At 38.6% G+C, this 24,150-nt stretch overlaps 1 protein-coding gene across 17 annotated transcripts in view; it reads right to left on the bottom strand.

The window, feature by feature from the left end:
* Positions 1 to 432: 432 nt before the first annotated feature.
* PAM (peptidylglycine alpha-amidating monooxygenase) overlaps positions 433 to 24,150 on the bottom strand; it is a 236,942-nt gene continuing 213,224 nt past the window's right edge. For 8 of the 17 annotated variants that reach the window (XM_005303795.4, XM_005303799.4, XM_065550242.1 and 5 more), the window contains 10 exons: positions 23,145 to 23,261; positions 22,447 to 22,519; positions 21,685 to 21,892; positions 20,793 to 20,993; positions 17,489 to 17,607; positions 11,883 to 11,982; positions 9,888 to 9,941; positions 3,626 to 3,829; positions 1,830 to 1,886; positions 433 to 1,290 (listed from right to left, as the gene is read on the bottom strand). In XM_005303795.4, coding sequence (XP_005303852.2) covers positions 1,109 to 1,290; positions 1,830 to 1,886; positions 3,626 to 3,829; positions 9,888 to 9,941; positions 11,883 to 11,982; positions 17,489 to 17,607; positions 20,793 to 20,993; positions 21,685 to 21,892; positions 22,447 to 22,519; positions 23,145 to 23,261 — 1,315 coding nt within the window. In that variant the 3' untranslated portion in view covers positions 433 to 1,108. The remainder of the gene's footprint in view (positions 1,291 to 1,829; positions 1,887 to 3,625; positions 3,830 to 9,887; positions 9,942 to 11,882; positions 11,983 to 17,488; positions 17,608 to 20,792; positions 20,994 to 21,684; positions 21,893 to 22,446; positions 22,520 to 23,144; positions 23,262 to 24,150) is intronic. The other 9 variants (XM_042840416.2, XM_005303797.4, XM_065550246.1 and 6 more) reach the window with 3 other exon arrangements.

Raw genomic sequence — 24,150 nt, 5'->3', positions numbered from 1 at the left:
AAAATAGTGAGTCATCATATTGCAGAAATGAGGACTATGTTGCATGAATGGGGGAGGAAATTTAGAGAAATTAAGAGTATCAGTTCTGTAAGTAAACTAATACTAGTTCCCTAAACTAATTAATTTGCATATGCAATCTGAGACACAGATTTCCTCTTAGCGCTGATCATGTTTTATTAAAATAAATACCCTGCAGTTTTGATATACAGGCAAGATTCCTCTTTAAATGTTTAAGTTTGATTTTATACATGTATGTAAGTTATTAGTCTTGGGATTTTTCCCCTTTAAACCCGCTACATAACAAAATATCTTCCAACTCGTACAAAATAGCACGTTTTTCACTGTATGAAGTGGACTGTGTTATTGTTACAAAAGTTGTATACAAAAAACCTTCAAATATGCAAAAATTCCAAAGTACACTCTGACAGCAAATGCTCTGCGAACACTTTATTACACAAATTACATTCAGCCTCTGAAAATAGTATTTTAACAGTAATACTATCTAAAAATAAGACATCTCAGAAACACACCAACTAAGGAGGAAGAAAAAAGAATTAAATAGAGACTTTTTTTTCTCTCTCTCTCAATGCAATATTATGTAAGTGATTTTAAAAAAATAGAAGAAGATTTAGCAGCTTTGTTTTCTTGTGGCACTGTATTTCCTCTGTACTGCAATAGTTTAAGGACATTGAACAGGAAAGGCACAAAAGAAAGAAACTGACAACTGAAATATTATGAGGAAAATATTGTGCTAAACCAGATAATGGGACTTATTTACAAATACAGAAAAGGTCCCAAAACAGAAATGAGAAAATACTACTACTTTAAATCAGTACTGCCATTAAAAGAGGATTGTTTTCTTTATTAAGATGTTTACATAAAGACAACGGCACTGATATGAAACTTCCACACACTCCTCCACTTAAAAACAAAACAAAACCCCAAACCAAACTAAAACCAAACTAAAACCAAAAAATCCCAGTGTACAGCCCCAAGCAGACTAGTACAGTTTACAATTAAATACACAAAATCTTAAACGTGCTAAAGGGAAAAGGAATCTGATGTTCTTGGTAGAATCGTTCAATGTAGAAGAAATCAAAGGCTGGTTTCAGGATGAGGAAGATACTGGTGGGGGTGGGGGAGCTGAATACTCTTCTTCTGAGTCTGTACCATCGTCTTCATCTTTTTCTTGATCGCTCCCTTCAGTACTAAGTCGGTCGAACCCTTTCCGACTGTAGCTTTTGTGGCTTGCAAAGAAGTTCCCAAGGTTAAGGCCTCCACTTCCTTTTCCTGTAGAAAGGTAATCTTTCCATTACTGAATTTGAAAAAAAATTCCTACCACTCCTCCATTACCCACTTTAATGACCCTTATCCTTTTCCCAAAAGCACTTTCCACCAAGCACATAGGTTGTGGCAAAACATTTTTTTTTTTTTAGAGCTTCCATTAGGATTCAGCTAGAACAACTGTCTGAACAGTATTTCTTGTGGCCCTACCAGTCTGAACAAAATTAGCAATCCCAGAGGCAGCACTTCATTTCATTCACTATAAGAAACAGGGATAACTCACTATGACAGCTATCGGCTTCTCGGTAGGAATGGCAGATCATCTTGAGCGGACAGATAAAAGGTGGTAGGAGGAAGGCATTATATACATTTATAATAAAAACAAAGCTGAGGAGGAGAGTCTTCCCCCACCTCAGCCCTTGGAAAATCCCACTCCCAGCACCAAGGTATTAATTATACAGCATTTATTCTCAAACATGTTTGTGTGTTGACTTATTTGAATAAGATCTGAGTTAACGGTCAAAGATATCTTGCATTTTACTTACCTTGAAGTCTGCCCAAGATTCTTCCTGAACTTGATTCAAGTTTGTGGTCAGCATCAGCTGGAAAGATAAAGCATATTTCAACGAGCCTATTCGGAAACGGAGTGCATTTTCTGATACTGAACCAGGCTGATCAGCAGTTGAGAGAAAAATTGATATTGTCCAGTTTCATGGTTAGGGTAGATTTATAACTCATGTTGGGGAAAAAAGACATACTGTTTATTTTCTATATGTCATTCCAGCCATTAAAGATGATTAAATTCTCAGTCAAATCTGAGACCCACTCTCTCAACTGCTGGCTTTTGTGATTGTGAAGACTATAGTTGGAGAAGAAGAACTTAATCACTTACACTATCTGGACATTTATATTTCAGCACACTGCAAGTTGTAGTAAGACATGCCAAACAGTACTATACTTCTGTTCTCATTTGGACATGCAGGTGGTACAGTTTACACTCTAGATCCATGGTAGACACTTCAGTGATCTCCAAATTTCTTGAGCTACTGGGAAATGATAGTGATTCCCCCATTGCAAATCCAAAGGAAAACAAAAAACCACAACCAAGTTGTTTTTTCTACACACTACTTGGTATATACTCATCAATCAGTGTAAAGAATTTGCAGAACTAAGTAATTTGTTTTTACCAGTATTAATATATTGTAGATATTTAACAAAGTCCAGTTTTATCAAAATGTTCCCATCCACTGTAAATTCAATTACTCCAAAATGCACTGAAAGGAACAAATCTGCATGCTGGGAGATGGATCGGTAGATCTAAGAGGTCTTATTCATATCTGCTTTCTATAATAATAGCCCTCTGGAGTGTTTGCATATTTAACACTAAAAAAAAAATATCACTCATGCAGTATTACTTTTCAATGCTGAACATTTGCAAGCAAGACTTTCTTCCACCATTATCACTGCACTTCAAACTTTATGAATTCTGTGTGAGGATTTCAATTACATTGGTTCTGTAATAGCGATGGAACTATGTTATTTGCACAGTTCATGTATATTTTATTTTGTCTATGTTTTACCATTTTTTTTTATGCCATACAGATAACCCAGGAAATGAACATTTAATTGCTACTTCATGTGACAGTTTCAAAGAAAGTAAAATGTGTTATAATAGGTTAGTACAGTATAAACTGGGGACAACGTCACATTTTTAGCACTATAACTACTCATTAAGAAGGTCACAGCTGGATTTCAAAGGGATGAGGGCACATACATAATGAAAACGCATGTATGACTCAGAAAATGCACGAAATAGAAGTGAACTACCATTTATGTTCCCCTCAGACATTTTTTTGTTAATGTTTGCAATTTATTTCTGGGAAATTCTGTAATATCGTTTATATCTTTATCTGTCATTTTTTTTAAAAAAGCTGCACTTATTTTGAAGAAAGAAGTATTCTAAGCACTCCCAATGTGAAAAGGATCTCTAAGTAAATTATACGTTGAATTTTAAAATAAAGGATTTATCTAAATCAAAATAATTGATAATCAGAAGGCTCTTTCTGGGATTTCAGAACCAGTTTTACCCTGATAGCAACTAAAGGGAAGATTTAGAAGGAAATACTGAAAAAGTGGTATATTAAGGTACAATAATAAAAGTATTTGCAGATACAGTCGTTTGTGGATGCCAACACAGGTTAGAATGCATTGCCATGGTAAGTGTACACAAGATTAAATACAGACAACGGGACTCTCTTCATAATTTTGGCCCTGCCTGTTCAATGATGTCTTTGAATAATAGAAGTCTCTTGTCTGGAATTTAAGAGTTATTCATGGTTACCTCCATAGACCCTTGTCTTCCTCCATCGAATAAATACAGCAATTGCCAACAGGACAACAATAGGAATAATTAGAAGAGTTGTAATAAGAACAAAGGAAATTCCAGGACTGGCCTGTTCGACCATATGATGTTTTTCCCACTTCTTTGGAGACTCCGTTGAAACAGGTTTGTTTTTCAGTTTGGCTTCTATAACTGTCTCTGCTTCTTTAAGAAAAGAAGAGAACTGACATCGGTATTTTAACATTTCAAGCAATATGCTTGAAAAGAACATGCTAATGCACCTGAAATTTTCAGTAATTAATAACAGGCACCATTAAAACTATAAAATGACACTAACAGGATTTCTTAGCTACTGCTGGTGTCATCTCAAGAGCCATGCAGGGGGGTAGAGATATAACTTTCTAAAAGTCTGAGAAGATTAGAGTATGCTCTCTCTATTTCGCTAATATTTGCGGTTCGGAGGATAGAGATGGGACAATTGTCAGGGAGAGTTGCTCCTAAAGAATGCCAACATTTGAATGATGGGAAAATCCTAAAGCATTCCATTGTTACAACAAAGCAAGGCATGACATTACTTTCTCAGTAAAATATCCCCCTACGTTAGCTGCATAGACCCTTTTGCAAGTAACAAGCTACATTTTTGTATTATCAAGAATAAAAAGGGAATGTATTTGTTACAGTCCTTGAAACAATTAACCCAGAGAGGACATGTATGCATGTTTGTGTAAAATGTTTAGTCTGTACAGAGCAGCTCGCACTTTGCGAGATAGGCTTTAATTGTGTTGTGGTTGCATTTTATCCACAACTTTAGTTTTGTTAGAATTATGCCATGTGAAATGATTCCACCAGTTCATTTCCTTTTTCCTACAGTACCAGGGAGGAGGATGAATGGGGAAAGGAGGCTGATGCTATTGGTAGACTATAGATATCAAGGAGGAGCATGTGCCATACCGAGAAGGGAGCTGGATAATATGATCCCAAAAAGGTTCAATTTCAGCTGTGATGTTTGATATGTGGTAGTGCTAGTAAATCTGTACAGCTGGTAATGTTTTGGATGAACTCCTATAAAACTATATACATTTCAGTATTTTCTACCAAGGATAGCCAAAGTGTGGTCTGTGGAGTCAAGTAAAGTCCAGAGAGTTCTATAATGCTGTGAGTTCCCTTCATCTTTAATATGGAGATGTGGCAGCCAATGATTACCTGGTCCCAGCATGAAATGAACCACTTGAAACTTCTTATGGCTTGTCAGTGGGGCATTTGTGAGAGTTACCTACTCTTGAGTTAACTCCTCATGAGGTCGAGTGAGAGCAGTCACACTGTAATATGGTTGAGCTGCACAGTGATTGGGTTAGCAGCTCACTGAGTAATCAAGTCCCCACTGCTTTACTAGCTGGAGCATCAGCAGCACACAAACTTCAGCCCACAGCCCCTGACAGGCCAGCTGGCTTGAGTTTAAAGCAGCAGTTCCCAACGTTTTCCCTGTATGGCTTCCTGCGACCCCAGACAGCATGGAGGATGCCATTTTTAAATGGAGTTGTCCTTGCAGCATGACCTCATACGCACTTTATGTGCAAAGTCAACTGCAGCATGCAGGACACCATTTTGCTTTACAAAATGGCATCCTCCACACAGTGTGACCTCGCACACTGGTGTGTGTGAGGTCATGCTACATGGAGGGTGCCATTTTGTAAAATGGCATCCTCTGAACACTTGGGATTGCCGCAACCCTACTTGGGATCATGACTCAAAGTTTGGGAACTGCTGGTTTAAAGTATCATTTAACTTGAGCTAAAATTTGTGTGTTCACAGGGGTCAGGCTAGCGGCAACACTTCAGTTATATCTCAAGCTAGAACTGTAGTGAAGACAAGTCCTTATTCTCAATGGACCACACTTCTGTAATGAAGATGAGAATCATTGCAGACTGTTCAATTTTATGCCTAAGTAGATGTTGCCTTTCAGCTTCCGGCAAATTCTTTATGTTGCCCTCACTTCGACACAGCAGAGTTGGTATTGGGGACAGCCACTGTGACCAGAGAGGGGACTAAGTTCTAGTTTAGCTCCCAGGAAGTGTAAATCAAGATATTTTAAAACAAATAATTTATTTTGTTTAAATTCCATTTTCTCCATTTTTAATAAATCTTGTTTTTTATTAAGACTACTGTTTAGGTGTGTCCCAGGAGAAGAGTATTCCACAACTTCTATGAGGAGGGGTTGGAGGATAAAAAGTTTCTGGAACCTACATCCTTGACTCAATCTTGGTCAAGGAGCATGGAGAGAGGAGTCCACTCCCAATGCATTGTGCTGCCATCAGGCTGCATCAAACGAACACACCAGGGGAGAAGCCAGAAGAACAAGAAGGAGGGTAAGTTGGTGGAGGTGTTTGACCTGGGAACATAGGGTGAAACTTCAAGCAAAATGAAGCCACAAATTCTGTTTGGAACTGATTCCTGCCTAACCCCAACCAATAAATTCAATCCTCCTTTGTATTCTGAATACTTCAATTCATCCTGGAAAGTATATTCCCAGTTAAGTCAAACAGCAGCCTTCACCTTCCCAATAAGGTCCATACTGTACCCTTTAGCATTATAGCAATGGATAGACTGATCTATCTTATGTAAATCTCACTGATTACTTGACTGCTCATTGGTAACAGATTACAAATTAGTGACTAATGAAAGGAAATAGGATTTAGGCTCTTTGCTCACTTGGGTGCATCTGAAAATTTTACTCTGATTCTAGGACTGTATTTTGTTGCCACATAAGATTAGAAAAGGAATTTCTAATGAAATTCTTTAAAAAAATTAATTTAAACAAATTTTGCAGGAACTTTTATGGCATATTTTTGTGAAACATTTTAAATTAGTAAAAACATTTAACTTCATACTGATATCATGGCCTCTAATTTATTTTATATCGTTTTAAACTTTAAAAAAACCAGATGCATCAAAAACCTTTTCTGATATTATATTAGATAAATTTAAAAGCCTGCTATATGTTATATGAACATATATATGCATATGTGCAAAATTATATTGTGTGTTTTGTGAAATGCTCTCTTCAAGTTTTGTTATGTAGTGAGTCTTCACATTTATGTTGCATAACAGAGAGTGACTGTGGTGGCTTTTGTAGACCTTTGGTTGCTCAGCTAGCAGCTATGGCTAAAGGCATTTTTCCCTAGTACAACCTTTCTGATTGAACCAGTTTTCTATATTTTTGTCTCATTTTGAGATTAGACTACTGTAATAAGAGCACTCTACCATCTGTAAGTTGTAGCTAGTGCATACCACATCAATCCACATTAAGCAGAACATCACACAGAAAGCATATTATATCTATACATTTTACTCCTGGGGGAATTCTGTGCCACTATGTACGCGCAGAATTTATGTCCCTGGCATATTTTATTTTCTCAGCAGAATACAGATTCTGCTGAAGAGGTGCTGCACTTACACCTTTCACCCACCAGGGGCTGCTGTGGTGCCAGAAGAGAGGGCAGCCAGCCGGTGGAGAGGCTGCATTCCTCAGAGCAGGGACAGGTGAGGAGGCACCAGACAGAATGGAGCACATGGGGCTGCTGATATGGGGTACAGAAGGGCTAGTGGGGGAGGACAGACTGGAGCATGAGCTCAGGAGCTAATAGGGTGACAGCATTGAGCCAGGGGCTGAATAGGAGGGGGGAGGGCTGAAGGGCCCCATGGGGACAGGGGGTAGGGGGGGGGGTGCAGGGATTCATGGGTGTAGGAGGGGGAGATTTTTGGTAGCCCAAAGTCAGTAACATGCCTAGACCACTGCCCACAGCTGACATACCAATTGTTATGCTCATTGCTGAAAACAGCTAGAAAGGCAGTTGCTGAATCCTTAGCACAACTAACAGACCAGGATGGGTGGGGGAAGTGAGTGATGAGGAGTAAACATGACCCAGTGTCCTCCTGACTTGAGTTTTTGCTGAAGCATGCAGTTGTGCAAAATGAAAAATCTGGCAATAGTTAACTATTGCTATGTGAAATACAGCTGGTTAACTGATGGAAAATTCCCTGCCCAACAGGCTGGAAAACTCCACACTTAACAAGCTATGTAATACTAACAAATTGGGTATAAAAAGAGGAAGAGATCTGAGCTCAATGGACATTTGAATACTTGGGATATTTTGGGACACCTCTCAAGTTCCCCTGCAGATGGAAAGCTGGCCACTGGAAGTCTACAGATATCCATTCAAGATCTTGGGTAAATATTAAACGGGGGTTAATTTGGGGTACTCTACTAACCTGCTGCGGACATGTGTAAGTACTCAAGACTAAATAAAGTAGAAGCTTTGAGTGAAAGCACCTTTGTTTGCCTGCTTGCATCAACTATCTATTGGCCAGAGGTGCCGTGTCCCCCACTGATTTATTTCCTGCCACCACCTTGCAAAGAGTAACATTACCAAGAGCTCTGGGTTCAGCAAACCTCAGGTAACATGGAGAGGGGGGCTGCAGACACACATTGGGACATGGGGTAGGAGGGTGCAGGGACACACGCAGATGGGGGCAGATGTGCCTGACTGAAATGGGAGAGGCTAGGGGTCAGCCAGGGCCTGCATGGGGGAGGCTACCCAACTCCCTACAATCCCTTCCTACCCCCCACAAAAAACCTGTTCCATACTTCTCCCATCCACACACAAGCACCCTCCAGATTCACTCCCAGGCTCCTTCCCTCTCTCTCCCCCAAGCCTTTGTACTGCTTCTGAGGGGTGCAGGAAATATGTTTATGTAGTGTAATTTAAATGAATTACACAAAGTTCTGTATTAATATGTCTAGTAAGGAATCTATTTGTCAAAAAAAAATTCCTAAATCTTTTATTTTTTTTGTCTGTATTGTTACAGACATACTTGTTGACAGGTATTTTGAAATAAATTACCAAAATAATTGAAACTGACGTGATTATATTGTGTTATTTTGACAAACATAATATGCAGAATTTTAAAATATTGTGTGCAGAATTTTTAAGTTTTTGGCACAGAATTCCCCCAGGAGTAACCTTTGCTGCCTATTAGCTTCAAGGGGGAAGCTAAAAACTATTGGCTTTAACCTAATGTACCCTGAAGTTGAATAGCAAGTGGTTACTTGAAAGACTCTCTCTGAATCTATGTGATACTGCTGAAATATTCTAATCTAGATATTCCTGATTAAATGAGAGGTGGCAGCTAGCAGAGTACCTTTTACCAGTGCTGCTATGGGCTTTTCACCCTCATCTGCCAGAGCCTGGATTTGTTGCACTTCCTTGCATGTTTTTCTGCTGAGTGCTTTGGGTGAGACTGTCTGATGAGAGAGGAGGATGCTAGTATTATTGTGTCTTAAAGGCAGTCTACTTCGTCCTAATATGTTTACATTTGTTGATTTTGATGCTGTTTGCATATTTCCTTTTATATCTAAAGTCTGGTGCTCTGAATTCTGCCAAAGAAAAATAAGTAAAAAATAGTATAACTACAGTCCATTAAGATCCCCCAATAACCACACACCATTTTTTTTTAAAGGGGAAATTACCACTTCTTCTGTATAAGAGACTTGTGTAATAGACTATTATAATTTTAAAATAATTCCTCTTCATCTACCTTAAATCATTATCTTACCCTGTCAACCTTGTGCTGTATACGTTTCTTTACCTGCCTATTTTAAGTCCCTACATTCTTTTGATTCTTTTCTCTCTTTGAATTCATTTTCACCCTGCTATTCTGAAAAAAGGGGAAAAAAAGTAAATCTGGAGGAACAAATCCGAGCAAAAGAAAATGCTTTATACCATCCTTAAAAATGTAACCAGCACTGTCAATGTGCTGTACAGACTCTAAACAAAAAGAAAATGGAATCAACAGTTATTTCAAATATGTTACTATTTTTTTCTGGATAATTGAGATAACTACATACCACAACTACTTCTGCATCTAGTAGAGCTGATGCAGATGCTATTTTGTGGATAATGGAGGGTCATATAGGACAGTCCACTGGGTAAAGTTCTATGACACGCTTTTCACCAGTGAAGTTCAAGTGTTTGATTCCACCATAATATTGGGTCTACCGGCAGTGCAACATGCTACCCTATGTCCCTTCCCATGCCGGCTCATTGTAACTCTGAACTATAGAAAATGACAGCAACAAATTTAACTACTTTCAGACTAGTTAGCATTCCCTCCCTGATATTTTCTGGCAAGAATATTTACAAAGCACAGAAACGCTTTCCAAGACAACTATGGTATGCCCATTCCCATAAGGAATCTGACTAACCTTTTATTTCCTGCACCTCGATACCAGCCTTTTTAACTGATCGATGCTCCATTTCTGTAACACAAAATTGCTCTTCAGGCCAACTGATATTTTAGAAAGACTCTTGACATCTTTACCAAATGTACAATCCTTTAGCAAATATCGCATTGTGTCTGAACTTCACCAAAGAGTGTCAAATAACTATCAGTATCATCAGAATCCTATGAAAGCATGAGCGTGATTCACAAAGGCAGTTTTCAATAATGTCCAACTCCTATGCCACAGAGTGGTTTTGTGGGCACATAAGAACTCATCACATCTCATATGATTAACATGGCTGGATTTAATTAGTAATAAATGGGACATTACCAGGGGAAAAACCTAAATCCTGGAGGAAGGTGCTGGGGATATAGTAGGTAGTACTTTGCCATTAGAAGCTTCATTGAATCAATACCCCAGTATGGCATTTGGGGCATCGTGATACTGGAGGTGGAGTCTTTCAGGTGAAATAAATAATCCAAGGTTCACTTATTATTAAAAATCCTATAGCACTTTGCACAAGGGTTGGGGTATTAACTCTAGTGCCTTGGCCAAATTCCAGCATAGCAATTCCATTCTGCCCACCCAAAGTTACTTCTGAAATTCCAGGGGACATTATTCTTCACTTCCTGCCCAAAACTGTGTGGCAGCTGCTATACAATATGAAACAGCCACCACATTCTACCTCAGAAGGGGCTGTATTTCATCAGTGGATGAAGTAATTCTATACATGCAGTTTGCAATACGGGTTATAAAGCATTTTGAGACCTTCGTGGATGAAAAGGTTTTACATAACAAAGATAAATCATTAAACAGTAGAAGTGTCATCCTATCTGAAAAGGCACATTCTGAAAGATTTCACTAGTTCCAATTTCTTAACACTACTTAGGGGAAAGAGGAGGAGGGGAATCAGTGTCTGATATTATGCTAACATGTGGTCTTGGACAGGTGGGTGAGGACCAGTTTAACAATGTTACCATAAATTAGATGCAAATCCCATCTACTAGATGAATATCTCTTGTAGTTATTATAATTCTATACTTCCAAAATATAAACAAAGTCCCTCTCCTCAAACCTCTTAGCCGTGTTGACTGAACTTGTTAGTTGTGTGTTTTTATAAACCTTAGCTGTTCCCATCTGGCTGTGAATGAAAGTTTGAAGGTCCTTCCTGTTTGGAGTTATTCTTCATAGGAAGAGACATATCCAATCCAGTGGTCCATCTAGTCCAGTGTATTGTTACTAACAGTGGCTAGTACCCCATGTTTCAGAGCAAGGTGCATGAAATGTAACAACTATGGGGAATAACCAGATCAGATGGAAAGTATATTTTTAATGGCAGACAATTAGTGGGTGGCTTTCTACATTTTATACATTTTCATCCTATCTAATGTAATGGTGGATTATATTGTTATTCCTAGAAAATGCCTAATCCATTTTTTAATTCTGCTAAATTCAATGTCTTACTCAGATCATATTCACCTCATACCCCTGAAGTCAAACTGAGTATAGTAAGTTGGGAAGTATTCCCAGTTAATGGAAATATAACAACCTCTAAGTAAACAGAGGGCATTGTCAATAAATGATACATTAAAGAACTGGAAAAAATTAATCTTAATCATTTCTTTAAATACATACAAATGATGCAACAAGAAAAATACTCACTGGAATATACAATTTCATATGAAGCTCTCTGACAAATTAGTTAATCTGCCCAGGATTCATATTTGATATAGACCAGGAATTAATGTTACAAATGAATGGTAAAAAGAGCAGCCAGTTTTTTGTTAAACATGCTTATTTTAAACAGTGAAATGTGAACGTGAACATGGAAAAAGAAAATTCAACTGTTTAGCTAAAGCAATGAATCCAATTCTTAATTAATCAGGGGACAGACAATAGACAGGGGATGTCAGTCACTGAGAACATGGTTTCAGGGAAGTGTCTTTTAAAGTTCAAGTCAAAAAAGAAGCAACATACTTTCTGTGGAAGTGAACTTCCATACTGTTTTGGCATGAACATCTCCAACGTACACCGTTTTGTCTTCTGAAGCAACAACGTCATGTGGCATCTCAAAGTTCTGTCAAGATAAACAGCCACAAATAACTTCTGAATGACTACACAATGAATTAGATCACAAATGCAAAAGGCCTGTTTAATCAAAAATTTGAGATACAGAGCCAAATTTAGCTCTCATACAATGGGAGCTATAGCTGATGCTGGTGCCACGCCTTAAAAGGAGAAAAGAGACAGGAATTACATCTCCATCAGGTGTTCACTTCCTCCAGGGGCAGTAGTTATTGTCATGATTTATAGAGAACTTAACATGGCGTACATTGTACAGACAATTCAAACCTAGTGATTTACACATTTTTTGCACAGTCCATTTTTGTCAATATTTTGATTAAACATTTAAAGAACTGAATGTGGAGATTACTGTGCTACACAATTAAATTAAAAGCTAATTTGTTTACAAATATAGTAGATGGACAAAGGGAAGGAAAAATGGCGAATATGTATAGCCATCACATAAATAGAGTGCACATACATTTTATGGACATATATATATATGCACTAAAGTAGAAGCTTTTTATGTATAAACCTCCACATACACTTCTACTGTGATATAACGCTGTCCTCGGGAGCCAAAAAATCTTACCGCGTTATAGGTGAAACCACGTTATATCGAACTTGCTTTGAACTGCCGGAGCGCGCAGCCCCCCCCCAAAGCGCTGCTTTACCACGTTATATCCGAATTCGTGTTATATTGGGTCATGTTATATCGGGGTAGAGGTGTATTTGTATAGGCAACTGGCATTTCCTAACTTTTGAGTGCTTGACTTTACAACCTTGATGATACTTTAACCTAGGTTTTTGGACATAAGATAATATACTTCATCACTATCACAACTGTAAGTATTGATACAGAGTCACTTACCCTCTAATAATTCTAGCAAGGTGCATACCAAGTGGTTAATTACTTCCAAAGCAGAATAAAATTAGTAAACTAAGAATTGGGCCCAACAATATTAGTTTGCCTTCTTTTCCATAAGGTCTCCATATATTTTTCAAGTCAGCAACTGTCCCAATTACTGCACATTCTCAGAAGCATGGAAAATGCCAAACCCCTTCACTGCCTCCCTATCCCCCCCACCCTCCCATGCAATCTTTCAAGGATTGAGATATGGGAGTGAAGAATGAGAATGTTTCCCATGTATTTGGGAATAAGAATCATGAGGCTGATCTTGTTCCTACATGATAATGCATAGTGATATCCACTATGTCATCAGGCTTAGCTAATTGTGTCTGAATATTTGAAATAAACAATTATTTCTGAATATTTTACATACTAATATATTATCAACTGTTGCAAACAACTGCATATTTAACTCTTGGAATAGATGGATGAAGGGCTCCTATGTTAACTAGGGTTGCCAACTTTCTAATCACACAAAACTGAAGACCCCTCCCCGCCCCATGCCCTGTGGCCTTGCCCCTGTCCCACCTCTTCTCCGAGGCCCACCCCCACTCGCTCCATCCCCCCTCCATCTGCTGCTCACTCTCCCCCCACCCTCACTCACTTTCACCGGGCTGGGGCAGGGGGTTGGATGTGGGAGGGAGATGCGGGTCTGGGATGGGGCCGGGGATGAGGAGTTTGGGGTGCATGAGGAGGCTCGGGCAGAGGGATTCAGAGTGTGGGAAGGGGTCTAGTCTCCAGCTGGGGGTGTGGGCTCTGGGGTGGGGCCGGGGATGAGGGGTTTGGGGTGAAGGAGAGGACTCAGGGCTGGGGGTAGGGGGTTGGGGCAGGGTGTGGGTTCCCGGCCAATGGGAGCTGTGGAGCCGGCCGGACTTTTAAAGGCCCAGTCGACAGTGCCAACTGGAGCTGCCAAGGTCCGTTTCCAACTGGGCATTACAGTCAAAGACTGGATGCCTGGCAACTCTAATGTTAGCATGGTGGCAAAAATTTTAACTACTAGCTTCATGAAGTTGCATAATTTACTAGAGCAAATTATTAATAAATAGTTTTGTGTCAGCTAACATACTGTGCAAGACAAAGCAGGGTCAATATCAAGGTACATAACAGTGTTAATTCAAGTCCATCTCGTAGCTTTAAGCATGAACTGATTCTCATAAAACCCACAGGTAGTGTTTTCTGCAAGTGGTAATCTCTTCCAAGTTAAATAGAATGGGGGAGGTGGGTAGGGTGGAGGAGAGGGAAGAGGCTGAAACAGCGGGAAGGAAAAATAATAAAATTGGACATTTGGCCTTTAATCTGGAGAGATCAGTCTCTTCTTCTGTTTGGCTTTACACATCAAATTAGTTTCTTGGCTGGAACGCAATCCTTAGTGTCTGTAACCTAGTTAAATGAGGGACTTCCATGAGAAGCAATAAGCTGCTGTGTGCTGAGTAAATTCTAAGGCAGTACTTATGTGTTGTGCAATTTAAAACTCGTTTACTTAGGGGAAAATGGAAAATTAAATAATTTCTTTTTTCCGTTGAAACTACTATTGCAGAATTTTCAGCAGCAAGCCTGATAGCTGACTTTAGCAAAGCTTTTGATACGGTCTCCCACAGTATTCTTGCCAGCAAGTTAAAACGTATGGATTGGATGAATGGACTATAAGGTGGATAGAAAGCTGGCTAGATTGTCGGGCTCAATGGGTAGTGATCAACGGCTCGATGTCTAGTTGGCAGCCAGTATCAAATGGAATGCCCCAGGGGTCAGTTCTGGGGCCAGTTTTGTTCAACATCTTCATTAATGATCTCACTGATAGGATGGATTGCATCCTCAGCAAGTTCGTGGATGACACTAAGCTAGGGGGGGAGGTAGATATGCTGGAGGGTAGGGATACGGTCCAGAGTGACTAGAAAAAAATTGGAGGATTGGGCCAAGAGAAATCCGATGAGGTTCAACAAGGACAAGTGCCGAGTCCTGCACTGAGGACGGAAGAATCCCATCCACTGCTACAGGCTGGGGACCGACTGGCTAAGTAGCAGTTCTGAAGAAAATGACCTGGCGATTACAGTGGACAAGAAGCTGGATATGAGTCAACAGTGTGCCCTTGTTGCCAAGAAGGCTAATGGCATATTGGTCTGCCTTAGTAGGAGCATTGCTAGCAGATCGAGGGAAGTGATTATTCCTCTCTATTCGGAACTGGTGAGGCCATATCTGGAGTACTGAGTCCAGTTTTGGGCCCCCTACTATAGAAAGGATGTGGACAAATTGCAGAGAGTCCAGTTGAGGGCAACGGAAATGATTAGGGGGCTGGGGCACATGAAATTTGAGGAGAGGCTATGGAAACTGGGCTTATTTAATCTGCAGAAAAGAAGAGTGAGGGGGGATTTGATAGCAGCCTTCAACTACCTGAAGGGGGGTTCTAAAGAGGATGGAGCTAGGCTGTTCTCAGTGGTGGCGGATGACAGTCCAAGGAGCAATAGTCTCAAGTTGCAGTGGGGGAGGTCTAGGTTGGATATTAGGAAAAACTATTTCACTAGAAGTGTGGTGAAGTACTGGAATGGGTTACGTAGGGAGGTGGTGGAATCTCCATCCTTAGAGGTTTTTAAGGCCCGGCTTGAAAAAGCCCTGGCTGGGATGACTTAGTTGGGGTTGGTCCTGCTTTGAGCAGGGGATTGGACTAGATGATCTCCTGAGGTCTCTTCCAACCCTGATATTCTATGTGCTCTACCCCCTACTAACACTGCCCTCAAGAGTCAATCCCCCTCAGAGCTAAGACAGTTTCATGAGTCTTGCACTGAGGAGCTATCGGCACAGGAGTGAGACTCCTTTAGAGATATCTTTAGAGAAGCAAATTTTGTTCCTGTCTTACATGCCTTTTTCAGATATCTTTCACATTGTTCAAGACACAGAAATCAATTGATCCCTCATTGGACAAATATTCCCATCAATATAAGCACATCTTCTCTCTCACTCCTCAGCTTCAATTCATTGTCTTTCAGACTAATTTGGGAATTCTTATACTTCCGAAGAGGTCAGTCTTAGGAACCCTATTTAGGATCAGCTTCCTGTTCACCAGCAAGGAAACAACTGTCATATCAAGCCTTTTCTGTTCCAAGTGAGTACACTGGAGGCCTGAATTAAAGGGTAAACTAGTCCTGTTGGGTTCTGAAAGTAATTTATTTCCTTAGAACTGATCAATATATCCTTAACCTGAGAATCCCAACAATGATCTGCTAGACACAGAGAAAAAAGTCACACTAAATATACTGGACCTCCACTGATATGGGACAATTATCCTCAATCTCCTGAATGGGGTGAAGAATGATGCAGAAGGAATGATATAAATATTCACTACAAGCGTAGGTGCAGTTATCTTGTCAAATCGCTAATAAATATAAGATCTCCCTCCCCCACACCAAACTCTTTTAGGTTATTTGTCCCTTCCTAGGGGAAAGGATGCAGATGAGTGCTTCACTTGCTTTTATTTGTAAGAACCTGAAAAACGTTCTTGTATGAAGAAATATTGACTTTGAGCTTAAATAGCTTTCATTCATCTACATCTCTGAAGATATTCCTGGGAAAAAGAATTACATCATTTTCACTACAGGTTATTTCTGAAAGTTGTACAAATGGTTTACTATGCAAGCTCAAGAATCAAATTTTCAGCAATCCCCTTTTAAGTGTGCATGAAAAGTTTGCCGATATAATTAAGGAAGTCAGCTGCAAACTTTGTCCCGATTATCAACATCCACTCCCTCTCAAAAAATAAAAACATCTCCACAGTTTTATAAGGTCTTTCTCTGCCTGGAAACACTAGTAACACAAAAATTAAAAAGCATAAATTACTGTATGGCATGTTTCTAAACAGGTTTGTGTAAAACCACGAATATTGGTTTCAAGCCAGTTTATTTTTATTTATAGAATTGTGTATATGCGCACAGCAATTTATAAATACTGAGAAAGACAACATTTGGCACAGCTTAAAATAGGATTGCAACAAATAGGGTATGATACACACAATACTGGCAACTTCTGACACCCCCCTTCTTTGATTTATGACAGGCTATGAGAACTTTTAGTATATTTAAAAATAACTTTAAATTACAATATTACTTGAGTGAAAGTTCGGTATCCCATTAGTTCTACACTGGTCTTCTGCAAGGAAGGCATGTAGTCACATTACATACATTTATACCCCCAGACAGAAGTACTATTACTGTTTATATTAGTATATTATTACTGTATAAAAATAAGAAAAACTCTGAATCTCTACTCTTTCCTTAAACTAACTTGAAAGGCGCAGCTCAGTTTGGATAAGTCACCCATTCTCGGCTCTGACTGGCAATATCCACATGGCAATTTAAAATGTCAAGTGCATAGTATCTACTGAACCTTGGACAGCTGCTGTATTGAAACTTGTATTGTTCTGGGGTTTCACCTGATCAACAGTGTGCAAAGGATGCCTTAGAGTATATGAAGAAAAATTACAATACAGTACAATATAATACAGCAACCTCAGACCCTGGAATCATCCTGCTAAACTTAAAAGCTTGTATGAAGTGTGAGGGAGTTAGACATCAGTGTACCCATGTGCTAAGTCCATCAAGAACACTGTGAAATACAGTACCTTTCTAACGGGAATGAAAGTGTCCATTATTTCTCCAGTGGAAAAATTCATCATAAATCCTTGCACTGGTTCTATGTCTCCAGGATACGGCATTCCATTAACTGCAAAGAGCAGACCACCTGCAACAACAAACACTCATTCATTAGTGACCTACAGATTATTTTCTTCTATTTAAAAATAGCATAGATGAAAAAGTTGCCTCAAAGAGACAGAATCAGAAGCAACTATAGAAGAACAAGAGCTCCAGACACAATGAAACATTTATTTAAATTGAATTAGGGAAGGTTGGAAGCTGTATAAACCAATAGAATGGAAAAGGAAAGTCCTGCTAGGTAGTTACCTGCAGATCACCAGATTCAGAATGAATAGAGGAAGGGAAAAAGAAATAAAAAAGAAGCATACCAATTCCCTGGAAGTTTGAAATCTAGCAGAAATGAGCTGGAGCTCTTCCCTGAAAAGATGTCATCTGTAAGCATTTAAGGGTCAAAAGAAACGAATCCTCCTTCTTTACCCTTTTTTGCCTTTTAAGCTTAATTTAAACAAACAAAACAAAACACCCTATTTTCATAGAATCATAGAAGATTAGGGTTGGAAAAGGTCTCAGGAGGTCATCTAGTCCAACCCCCTGCTCAAAGCAGGACCAACCCCAACTAAATCATCCCAGCCAGGGCTTTATCAAGCTGGGCCTTAAAAACCTCTAAAGATGGAGATTCCACCACTTCCCTAGGTAATCCATTCCAGTGCTTCACCACCCTTCTAGTGAAATAGTTTTTCCTACTATCCAACCTAGACTATCAGAGTAAAAGACACCAGCTGGCACCCTGTTCAGAGTCAGGGTGTATGTGTGTGAGAATCATAGAATCATAGAATCATAGATTATAGGACTGGAAGGGACCTCGAGAGGTCATCGAGTCCAGTCCCCTGCCCGCATGGCAGGACCAAATACTGTCTAGACCATCCCTGATAGACATTTATCTAACCTACTCTTAAATATCTCCAGAGACGGAGATTCCACAACCTCCCTAGGCAATTTGTTCCAGTGTTTAACCACCCTGACAGTTAGGAACTTTTTCCTAATGTCCAACCTAGACTTCCCTTGCTGCAGTTTAAACCCATTGTTTCTGGTTCTATCCTTAGAGGCTAAGGTGAACAAGTTCTCTCCCTCCTCCTCATGACACCCTTTTAGATACCTGAAAACTGCTATCATGTCCCCTCTCAGTCTTCTCTTCTCCAAACTAAACAAACCCAGTTCTTTCAGCCTTCCTTCATAGGTCATGTTCTCAAGACCTTTAATCATTCTTGTTGCTCTTCTTTGGACCCTTTCCAATTTCTCCACATCTTTTTTAAAATGCGGCGCCCAGAACTGGACACAATACTCCAGCTGAGGCCTAACCAGAGCAGAGTAGAGCGGAAGAATGACTTCTCGTGTCTTGCTCACAACACACCTGTTAATGCATCCCAGAATCATGTTTGCTTTTTTTGCAACAGCATCACACTGTTGACTCATATTTAGCTTGTGGTCCACTATAACCCCTAGATCCCTTTCTGCCGTACTCCTTCCTAGACAGTCTTTTCCCATTCTGTATGTGTGAAATTGATTTTTCCTTCCTAAGTGGAGCACTTTGCATTTGTCTTTGTTAAACTTCATCCTGTTTAACTCAGACCATTTCTCCAATTTGTCCAGATCATTTTGAATTATGACCCTGTCCTCCAAAGTAGTTGCAATCCCTCCCAGTTTGGTATCATCCGCAAACTTAATAAGCGTACTTTCTATGCCAATATCTAAGTCGTTGATGAAGATATTGAACAGAGCTGGTCCCAAAACAGACCCCTGCGGAACCCCACTCGTTACGCCTTTCCAGGAGGATTGGGAACCATTAATAACAACTCTCTGACTACGGTTATCCAGCCAGTTATGCACCCACCTTATAGTAGCCCCATCTAATTTGTATTTGCCTAGTTTATCGATAAGAATATCATGCGAGACCGTATCAAATGCCTTACTAAAGTCTAGGTATACCACATCCACCGCTTCACCCTTATCCACAAGGCTCGTTATTCTATCAAAGAATGATGAGAGATGGGGTGTCCGTCTACCATAATGGCTAATTGGGTACTTCGAAGGGTGCTGTGATGGCAGATTGGTTCCTGTGTGCTCACGTGAGAGCACAGAAGATCCTCTCAAGCCACCATGCCACTTGGCATCCTTGCTTCCAGTTGTGTCCAAGACAAACAAAAACACACATATGATCAGTTTGGTTGCTTCAGCACTTTTCTAGAGCTTTTACACTTCCAAATCTCTGTACTGGCTCTTCAGGAAGCAGTACTTCCTGTTAATGAATGACAAAAAGTGCTGTTTTAAGCATGGTGGATTCTCTCCCCCTTTTGGTTTATTCTTTCTCCTGTTTTCCCCACCTTTTTATTTTTCTTCCTGTTTTCTCTTTTCTACTTCCTTCTCTGGTTATTTTGCTCTAATCATGGTCATCTTCTTTAACCCTCCCATTTCTCTCCTTTCATTCCCAGAAACACCTCTCTTTCCTCATGCAAAAGAAGCAACACATGCCCATAATTACAGCACAAATAAAGTGATGAATACAGATTTCAAACCTGATATAGAATATGGAACTGTTCAAAAACCTTAGAAAGTATTAATGTCTACTGTTTACTTTGAGTTTCCAGGCCTCAGAATGTAGGCGGTACATAAGACATCAAACTGGAGGGTATTTTTGTTTTTGTTTTAAATAGTAGCTGAAGAAGAGATATAAATGAGATACAAATGCTGTCACAATCCAAACATCCCTGAACTCTCGATCTAACTTTTTACTTTGCTCCCAACATAAACATACACATTTGGCTACTAAGGTGGGTTTTTTTTTTTTTTTTAAGTTTTGGTATTTAAAAACAGCAACATCATAATGAAATAGTTTTTTATACTCTGATTTTTATTATTGTTCTCTAAGAAATTTGACAATTTCTTTTCCTGCTGTTTGGAAATATTTTTTGCTGTTTCTCTAATGGAGCTTGTTATTTGACTGTGCAACCACAAAGGTAAAAAGTGCAAACAATATTGTCTATTTGTTGGCATTACATTTAAGGAGGCTAATTTCTTCATAATTTCTCAGGAATGGAAAGGTAGCTTTTTTCCAAAATTACACAGTTGCAAAAATCTACATGATAATTTTGAAACAGAACACATTTTTGGCCTAAGATATGTGATAGTCTCTCAATGAAATAATATTGTGTGTTGTGATATCGAAGTGATTAAGCATATATTAAATGTGAAAAACATGAAAAAAGCCATTACCTGGAATATATGAAACTGCAAATAATTCTCTTCCAAACAATTTGTGTTTGATTTCTCTTGTGAATTCTCCTGTTTCTGACCTAAAACACTGAATTCGTCCATTTTCCCTGTCTGCTACACACAGCTGACCAAACTCAGGTACCAGTGTTAAGCTGTGAGGGATTCGGAACTGGCCAGGTTTGGCTTTGCCTACTGAAGTCTCTGCAAAAGAAAATATCCAATACATTCACAATCTGAAATAATCATCTTTGTCTAGAAATAGTGTTATTCTAAATTTTGCAATATAACTGTGGGGAAAAGAATACACATGATTCTCATTCTCGTTTTCACCAAAATGTTAACACTAAAAGTAAATTGAGTTACTTTCAATTTAAACCACTATAAATGAAGGGGAAAAAATCAGGCATATATGTTTGTACTGAAGTTACTTACTTCACCATAAATGCTTGGCAAAGAAAAAAGTTTCATATATAATTTCTTGAGTTAAACAGGGATTTAATTATTTACAAGAATTGAAAGGACTATGTAAAGCTTAACTAGAAGTTACCACACCTCAGAATTTTAAGTTCTTATTCAAGCAATATTTTAAAAAATATGTTTATGAAAATAGGGGCATTTTATTGATAATCAAGTAAATTAATGTGCATAGTTGTTCTGGAAGTGTACACACAGTCTTTTCTTTCTGCTTTTTAAAAGAAAGTGTATAGAACTATGTATGATGATATTCAAAAGATAAGAAGGCCCTGATATCCAATCAGGGCCTGTGAGCATTACTGTAACAGAAATAAGTACTAAATAATCACAGTAAACAATCTTACATATGCTACATGTAATAGTTCATGACCACAGCAGTCTCAGTAGCTAGTTAAACATCAAGAGCTTTAATCAGTACCTTCCCCCCACTGCATGATGAACATTCCGTTTGGAGAGAACACAACAATTCGGCTGTTACAGTAGCCATCAGACACATAAATGTTGCCTGTGACTGGATCCACGGCCACATCGGTTGGTTGACAGAAGTGATTTTTGTCACTGCCTGGTTGCAAAGACCTTCCCAGGATCAATAAAGGTTCTTTATCATGTACTCCCAATTTGAACACCTTTTGTAGTCAATGGAAAACATAAGAGATTTCAAGTTATAGAAAGTGATGCATGATAGCTAGTCCAGTATAATCGTGATTGTTTAGGGAAAGTATATAAATCAGCTCTATAGAAAGAACATTTTTACATGCAAATTTATTTTATTAGGCTTTTATATACATATCGCTCCAATGAATAAATCCATCATCAAGAATGTAATGGTGTTGATTCTGGAAAAAATCTACATAAAATATAAATCATCAGCAATTTCAGCCAATGAGGTAGCTGAGCACTGAATGTTTGTCTATATAGGGAAATTAACCAGCATAAGTTATTCTCCTATAGCAAAGTAATTATTTTAGAATTAAGTCACTTTTATTCCACAACAGAGTTTCCATACAAGACATTATTCTGGAATAATTTATTCCGCTACAGCTACTCCAGTGAATTTCCCCATATGGACGAGCCTTTAGTGTATATCTTAACAGCCACAACGTAATAATTTTATCAAGCCTTTAACAAAATAAAAGTAATGAGATCCCAAACAGTACTTCTAGAAAAGCATTACACATACCTGATGGAGAGCTACATCAGTGACCCAGTAGTTACCATCTTTATCTATACTCAAGCCATGTGGTAAATAAAATCTGCAAACATAAATTTAAAAGAACTGTGTTTAAAAAAAGAAAGTGATGTGGCAGATACTGTTATAATCCATGATCAGTCTATTATCTATGTTAATATCTAATTTTTCCCAAGAGCAATTCAAGATTTTGCTCATCGTCTACAAAGCCCTATGCCACTACTACTATCTAAGATCCTAAGATACTTCTATGCTCCATTGCTGCAGACAGCTGGAATGCTCTTGTTGTCAGTATACAAGGTTGAAGTCATGGGCAGCTGGACTTTCTTGGTAAAGGGCCCTTAGCGCTGGTCCTCACATTCAATCTCTTTTGCCAACAAGGGCAGCCTTTACGATGCTGTGCCAGACATGTTTTCTCCATACAAATTTTTGTTAATTTGGGTCAGTAGATGAAGAGTATTGATTGTTAGGGAGTGGAGGGAGGCAATGGCAAAGTTGGTTTTCATTCGTTGTCCGCTGTTGGCAATACTGGTTGATTTTTTAATGTTGTTATAAATGAACCCAGATGTGAAAGAGATGAAATGTGACATAAGTCTCAGAATAAACAAATATATGGATTAAATTCTTCAGGATGAAATGTAGTATACAAAAATATAAAAGTTTTATTAATAAAAGTAAATACAACTTACAGATTTTTGCCTGTGGAATCAAGAACTTCTGCATTACTTGGGTCTATTACAAGAATTGTGTTCTGTTCAATTGGTCCAAGTCCTCTTTGTTGATAAACAAAGCTACTGTCAAATGAGCTATAAAGATATATTGAAATACGAAGTGAATATGTTAGAAGTTTCAGTTCACAAGAAAGATACATGACTTATAGCAGAACTTTGTAGACTAATAAGGGAAAACACCTAAATTTTGTAGGTTTTTGTGTATCTTCTTATACTTCTGTATTACCACTGAAGCCTTTTGGATGGCAGCTCTTCTCATGGATGTCATGCCCAGTGACAGTGAATGTGTGTAATCAACATGAGCAGATACAACAAAGACAATCCTGTATTTTCAATCATTGTTAAAAAAGTGAATTTCAACTTCACTTTTTATTTTTTTTGTAATGACAGAGAATTTTTGTTGTTTCATGCCTCTAGGAGTACTCATGAAGATAGTTGCCAAGAAAGTCTTAAACCTGAATTGTTAAACTATGTTAATTTATGTAAATTTCCTATGCACTTTAATATTCTCGCCGGTGTTTATTACAATAACACCTACTTTCTACTTTCTTTTTCTACTTTGCAGAAAATGTTTGGTAGAAAAGCATGTCATACTATGTACGTGTCCCCTTTCCTACAACTGCACCCCCAAAACAACTATAAGTGTACAGCAAGTAAATTCAAGAACAAGCAAGATTTAGTTCTGCCATCTCAACTTTTAACCCAAAATTTAGGGAGCTAAGATTTCTTATATTCACAGAAGGCATAGTATGAGCCACAAGGTCAAATTTCCACATGCTTAACCAAGAAGGAAGTATTAGTGTATGTATCTCTGTCCATAAATTGATTTCAATAAGTGCTTCGCATTCAAGGAAGCTAAGCACTAATGGTATGTGTATATAAGTGGAATTCTTTGAATCAAAATTTTAATCTAATTAGGTGTAAAAAATATAATTTAATTTTTGACTAAAATGTTTGAACATAC

The sequence above is a fragment of the Chrysemys picta genome, chromosome 6, assembly GCF_011386835.1.
Source record: "Chrysemys picta bellii isolate R12L10 chromosome 6, ASM1138683v2, whole genome shotgun sequence".
In the NCBI taxonomy this organism is placed as follows: domain Eukaryota; kingdom Metazoa; phylum Chordata; order Testudines; family Emydidae; genus Chrysemys; species Chrysemys picta.
The sequence above is the reverse complement of the archived record's forward strand: the minus strand, read 5'-3'. Positions and strand labels throughout refer to the sequence as shown.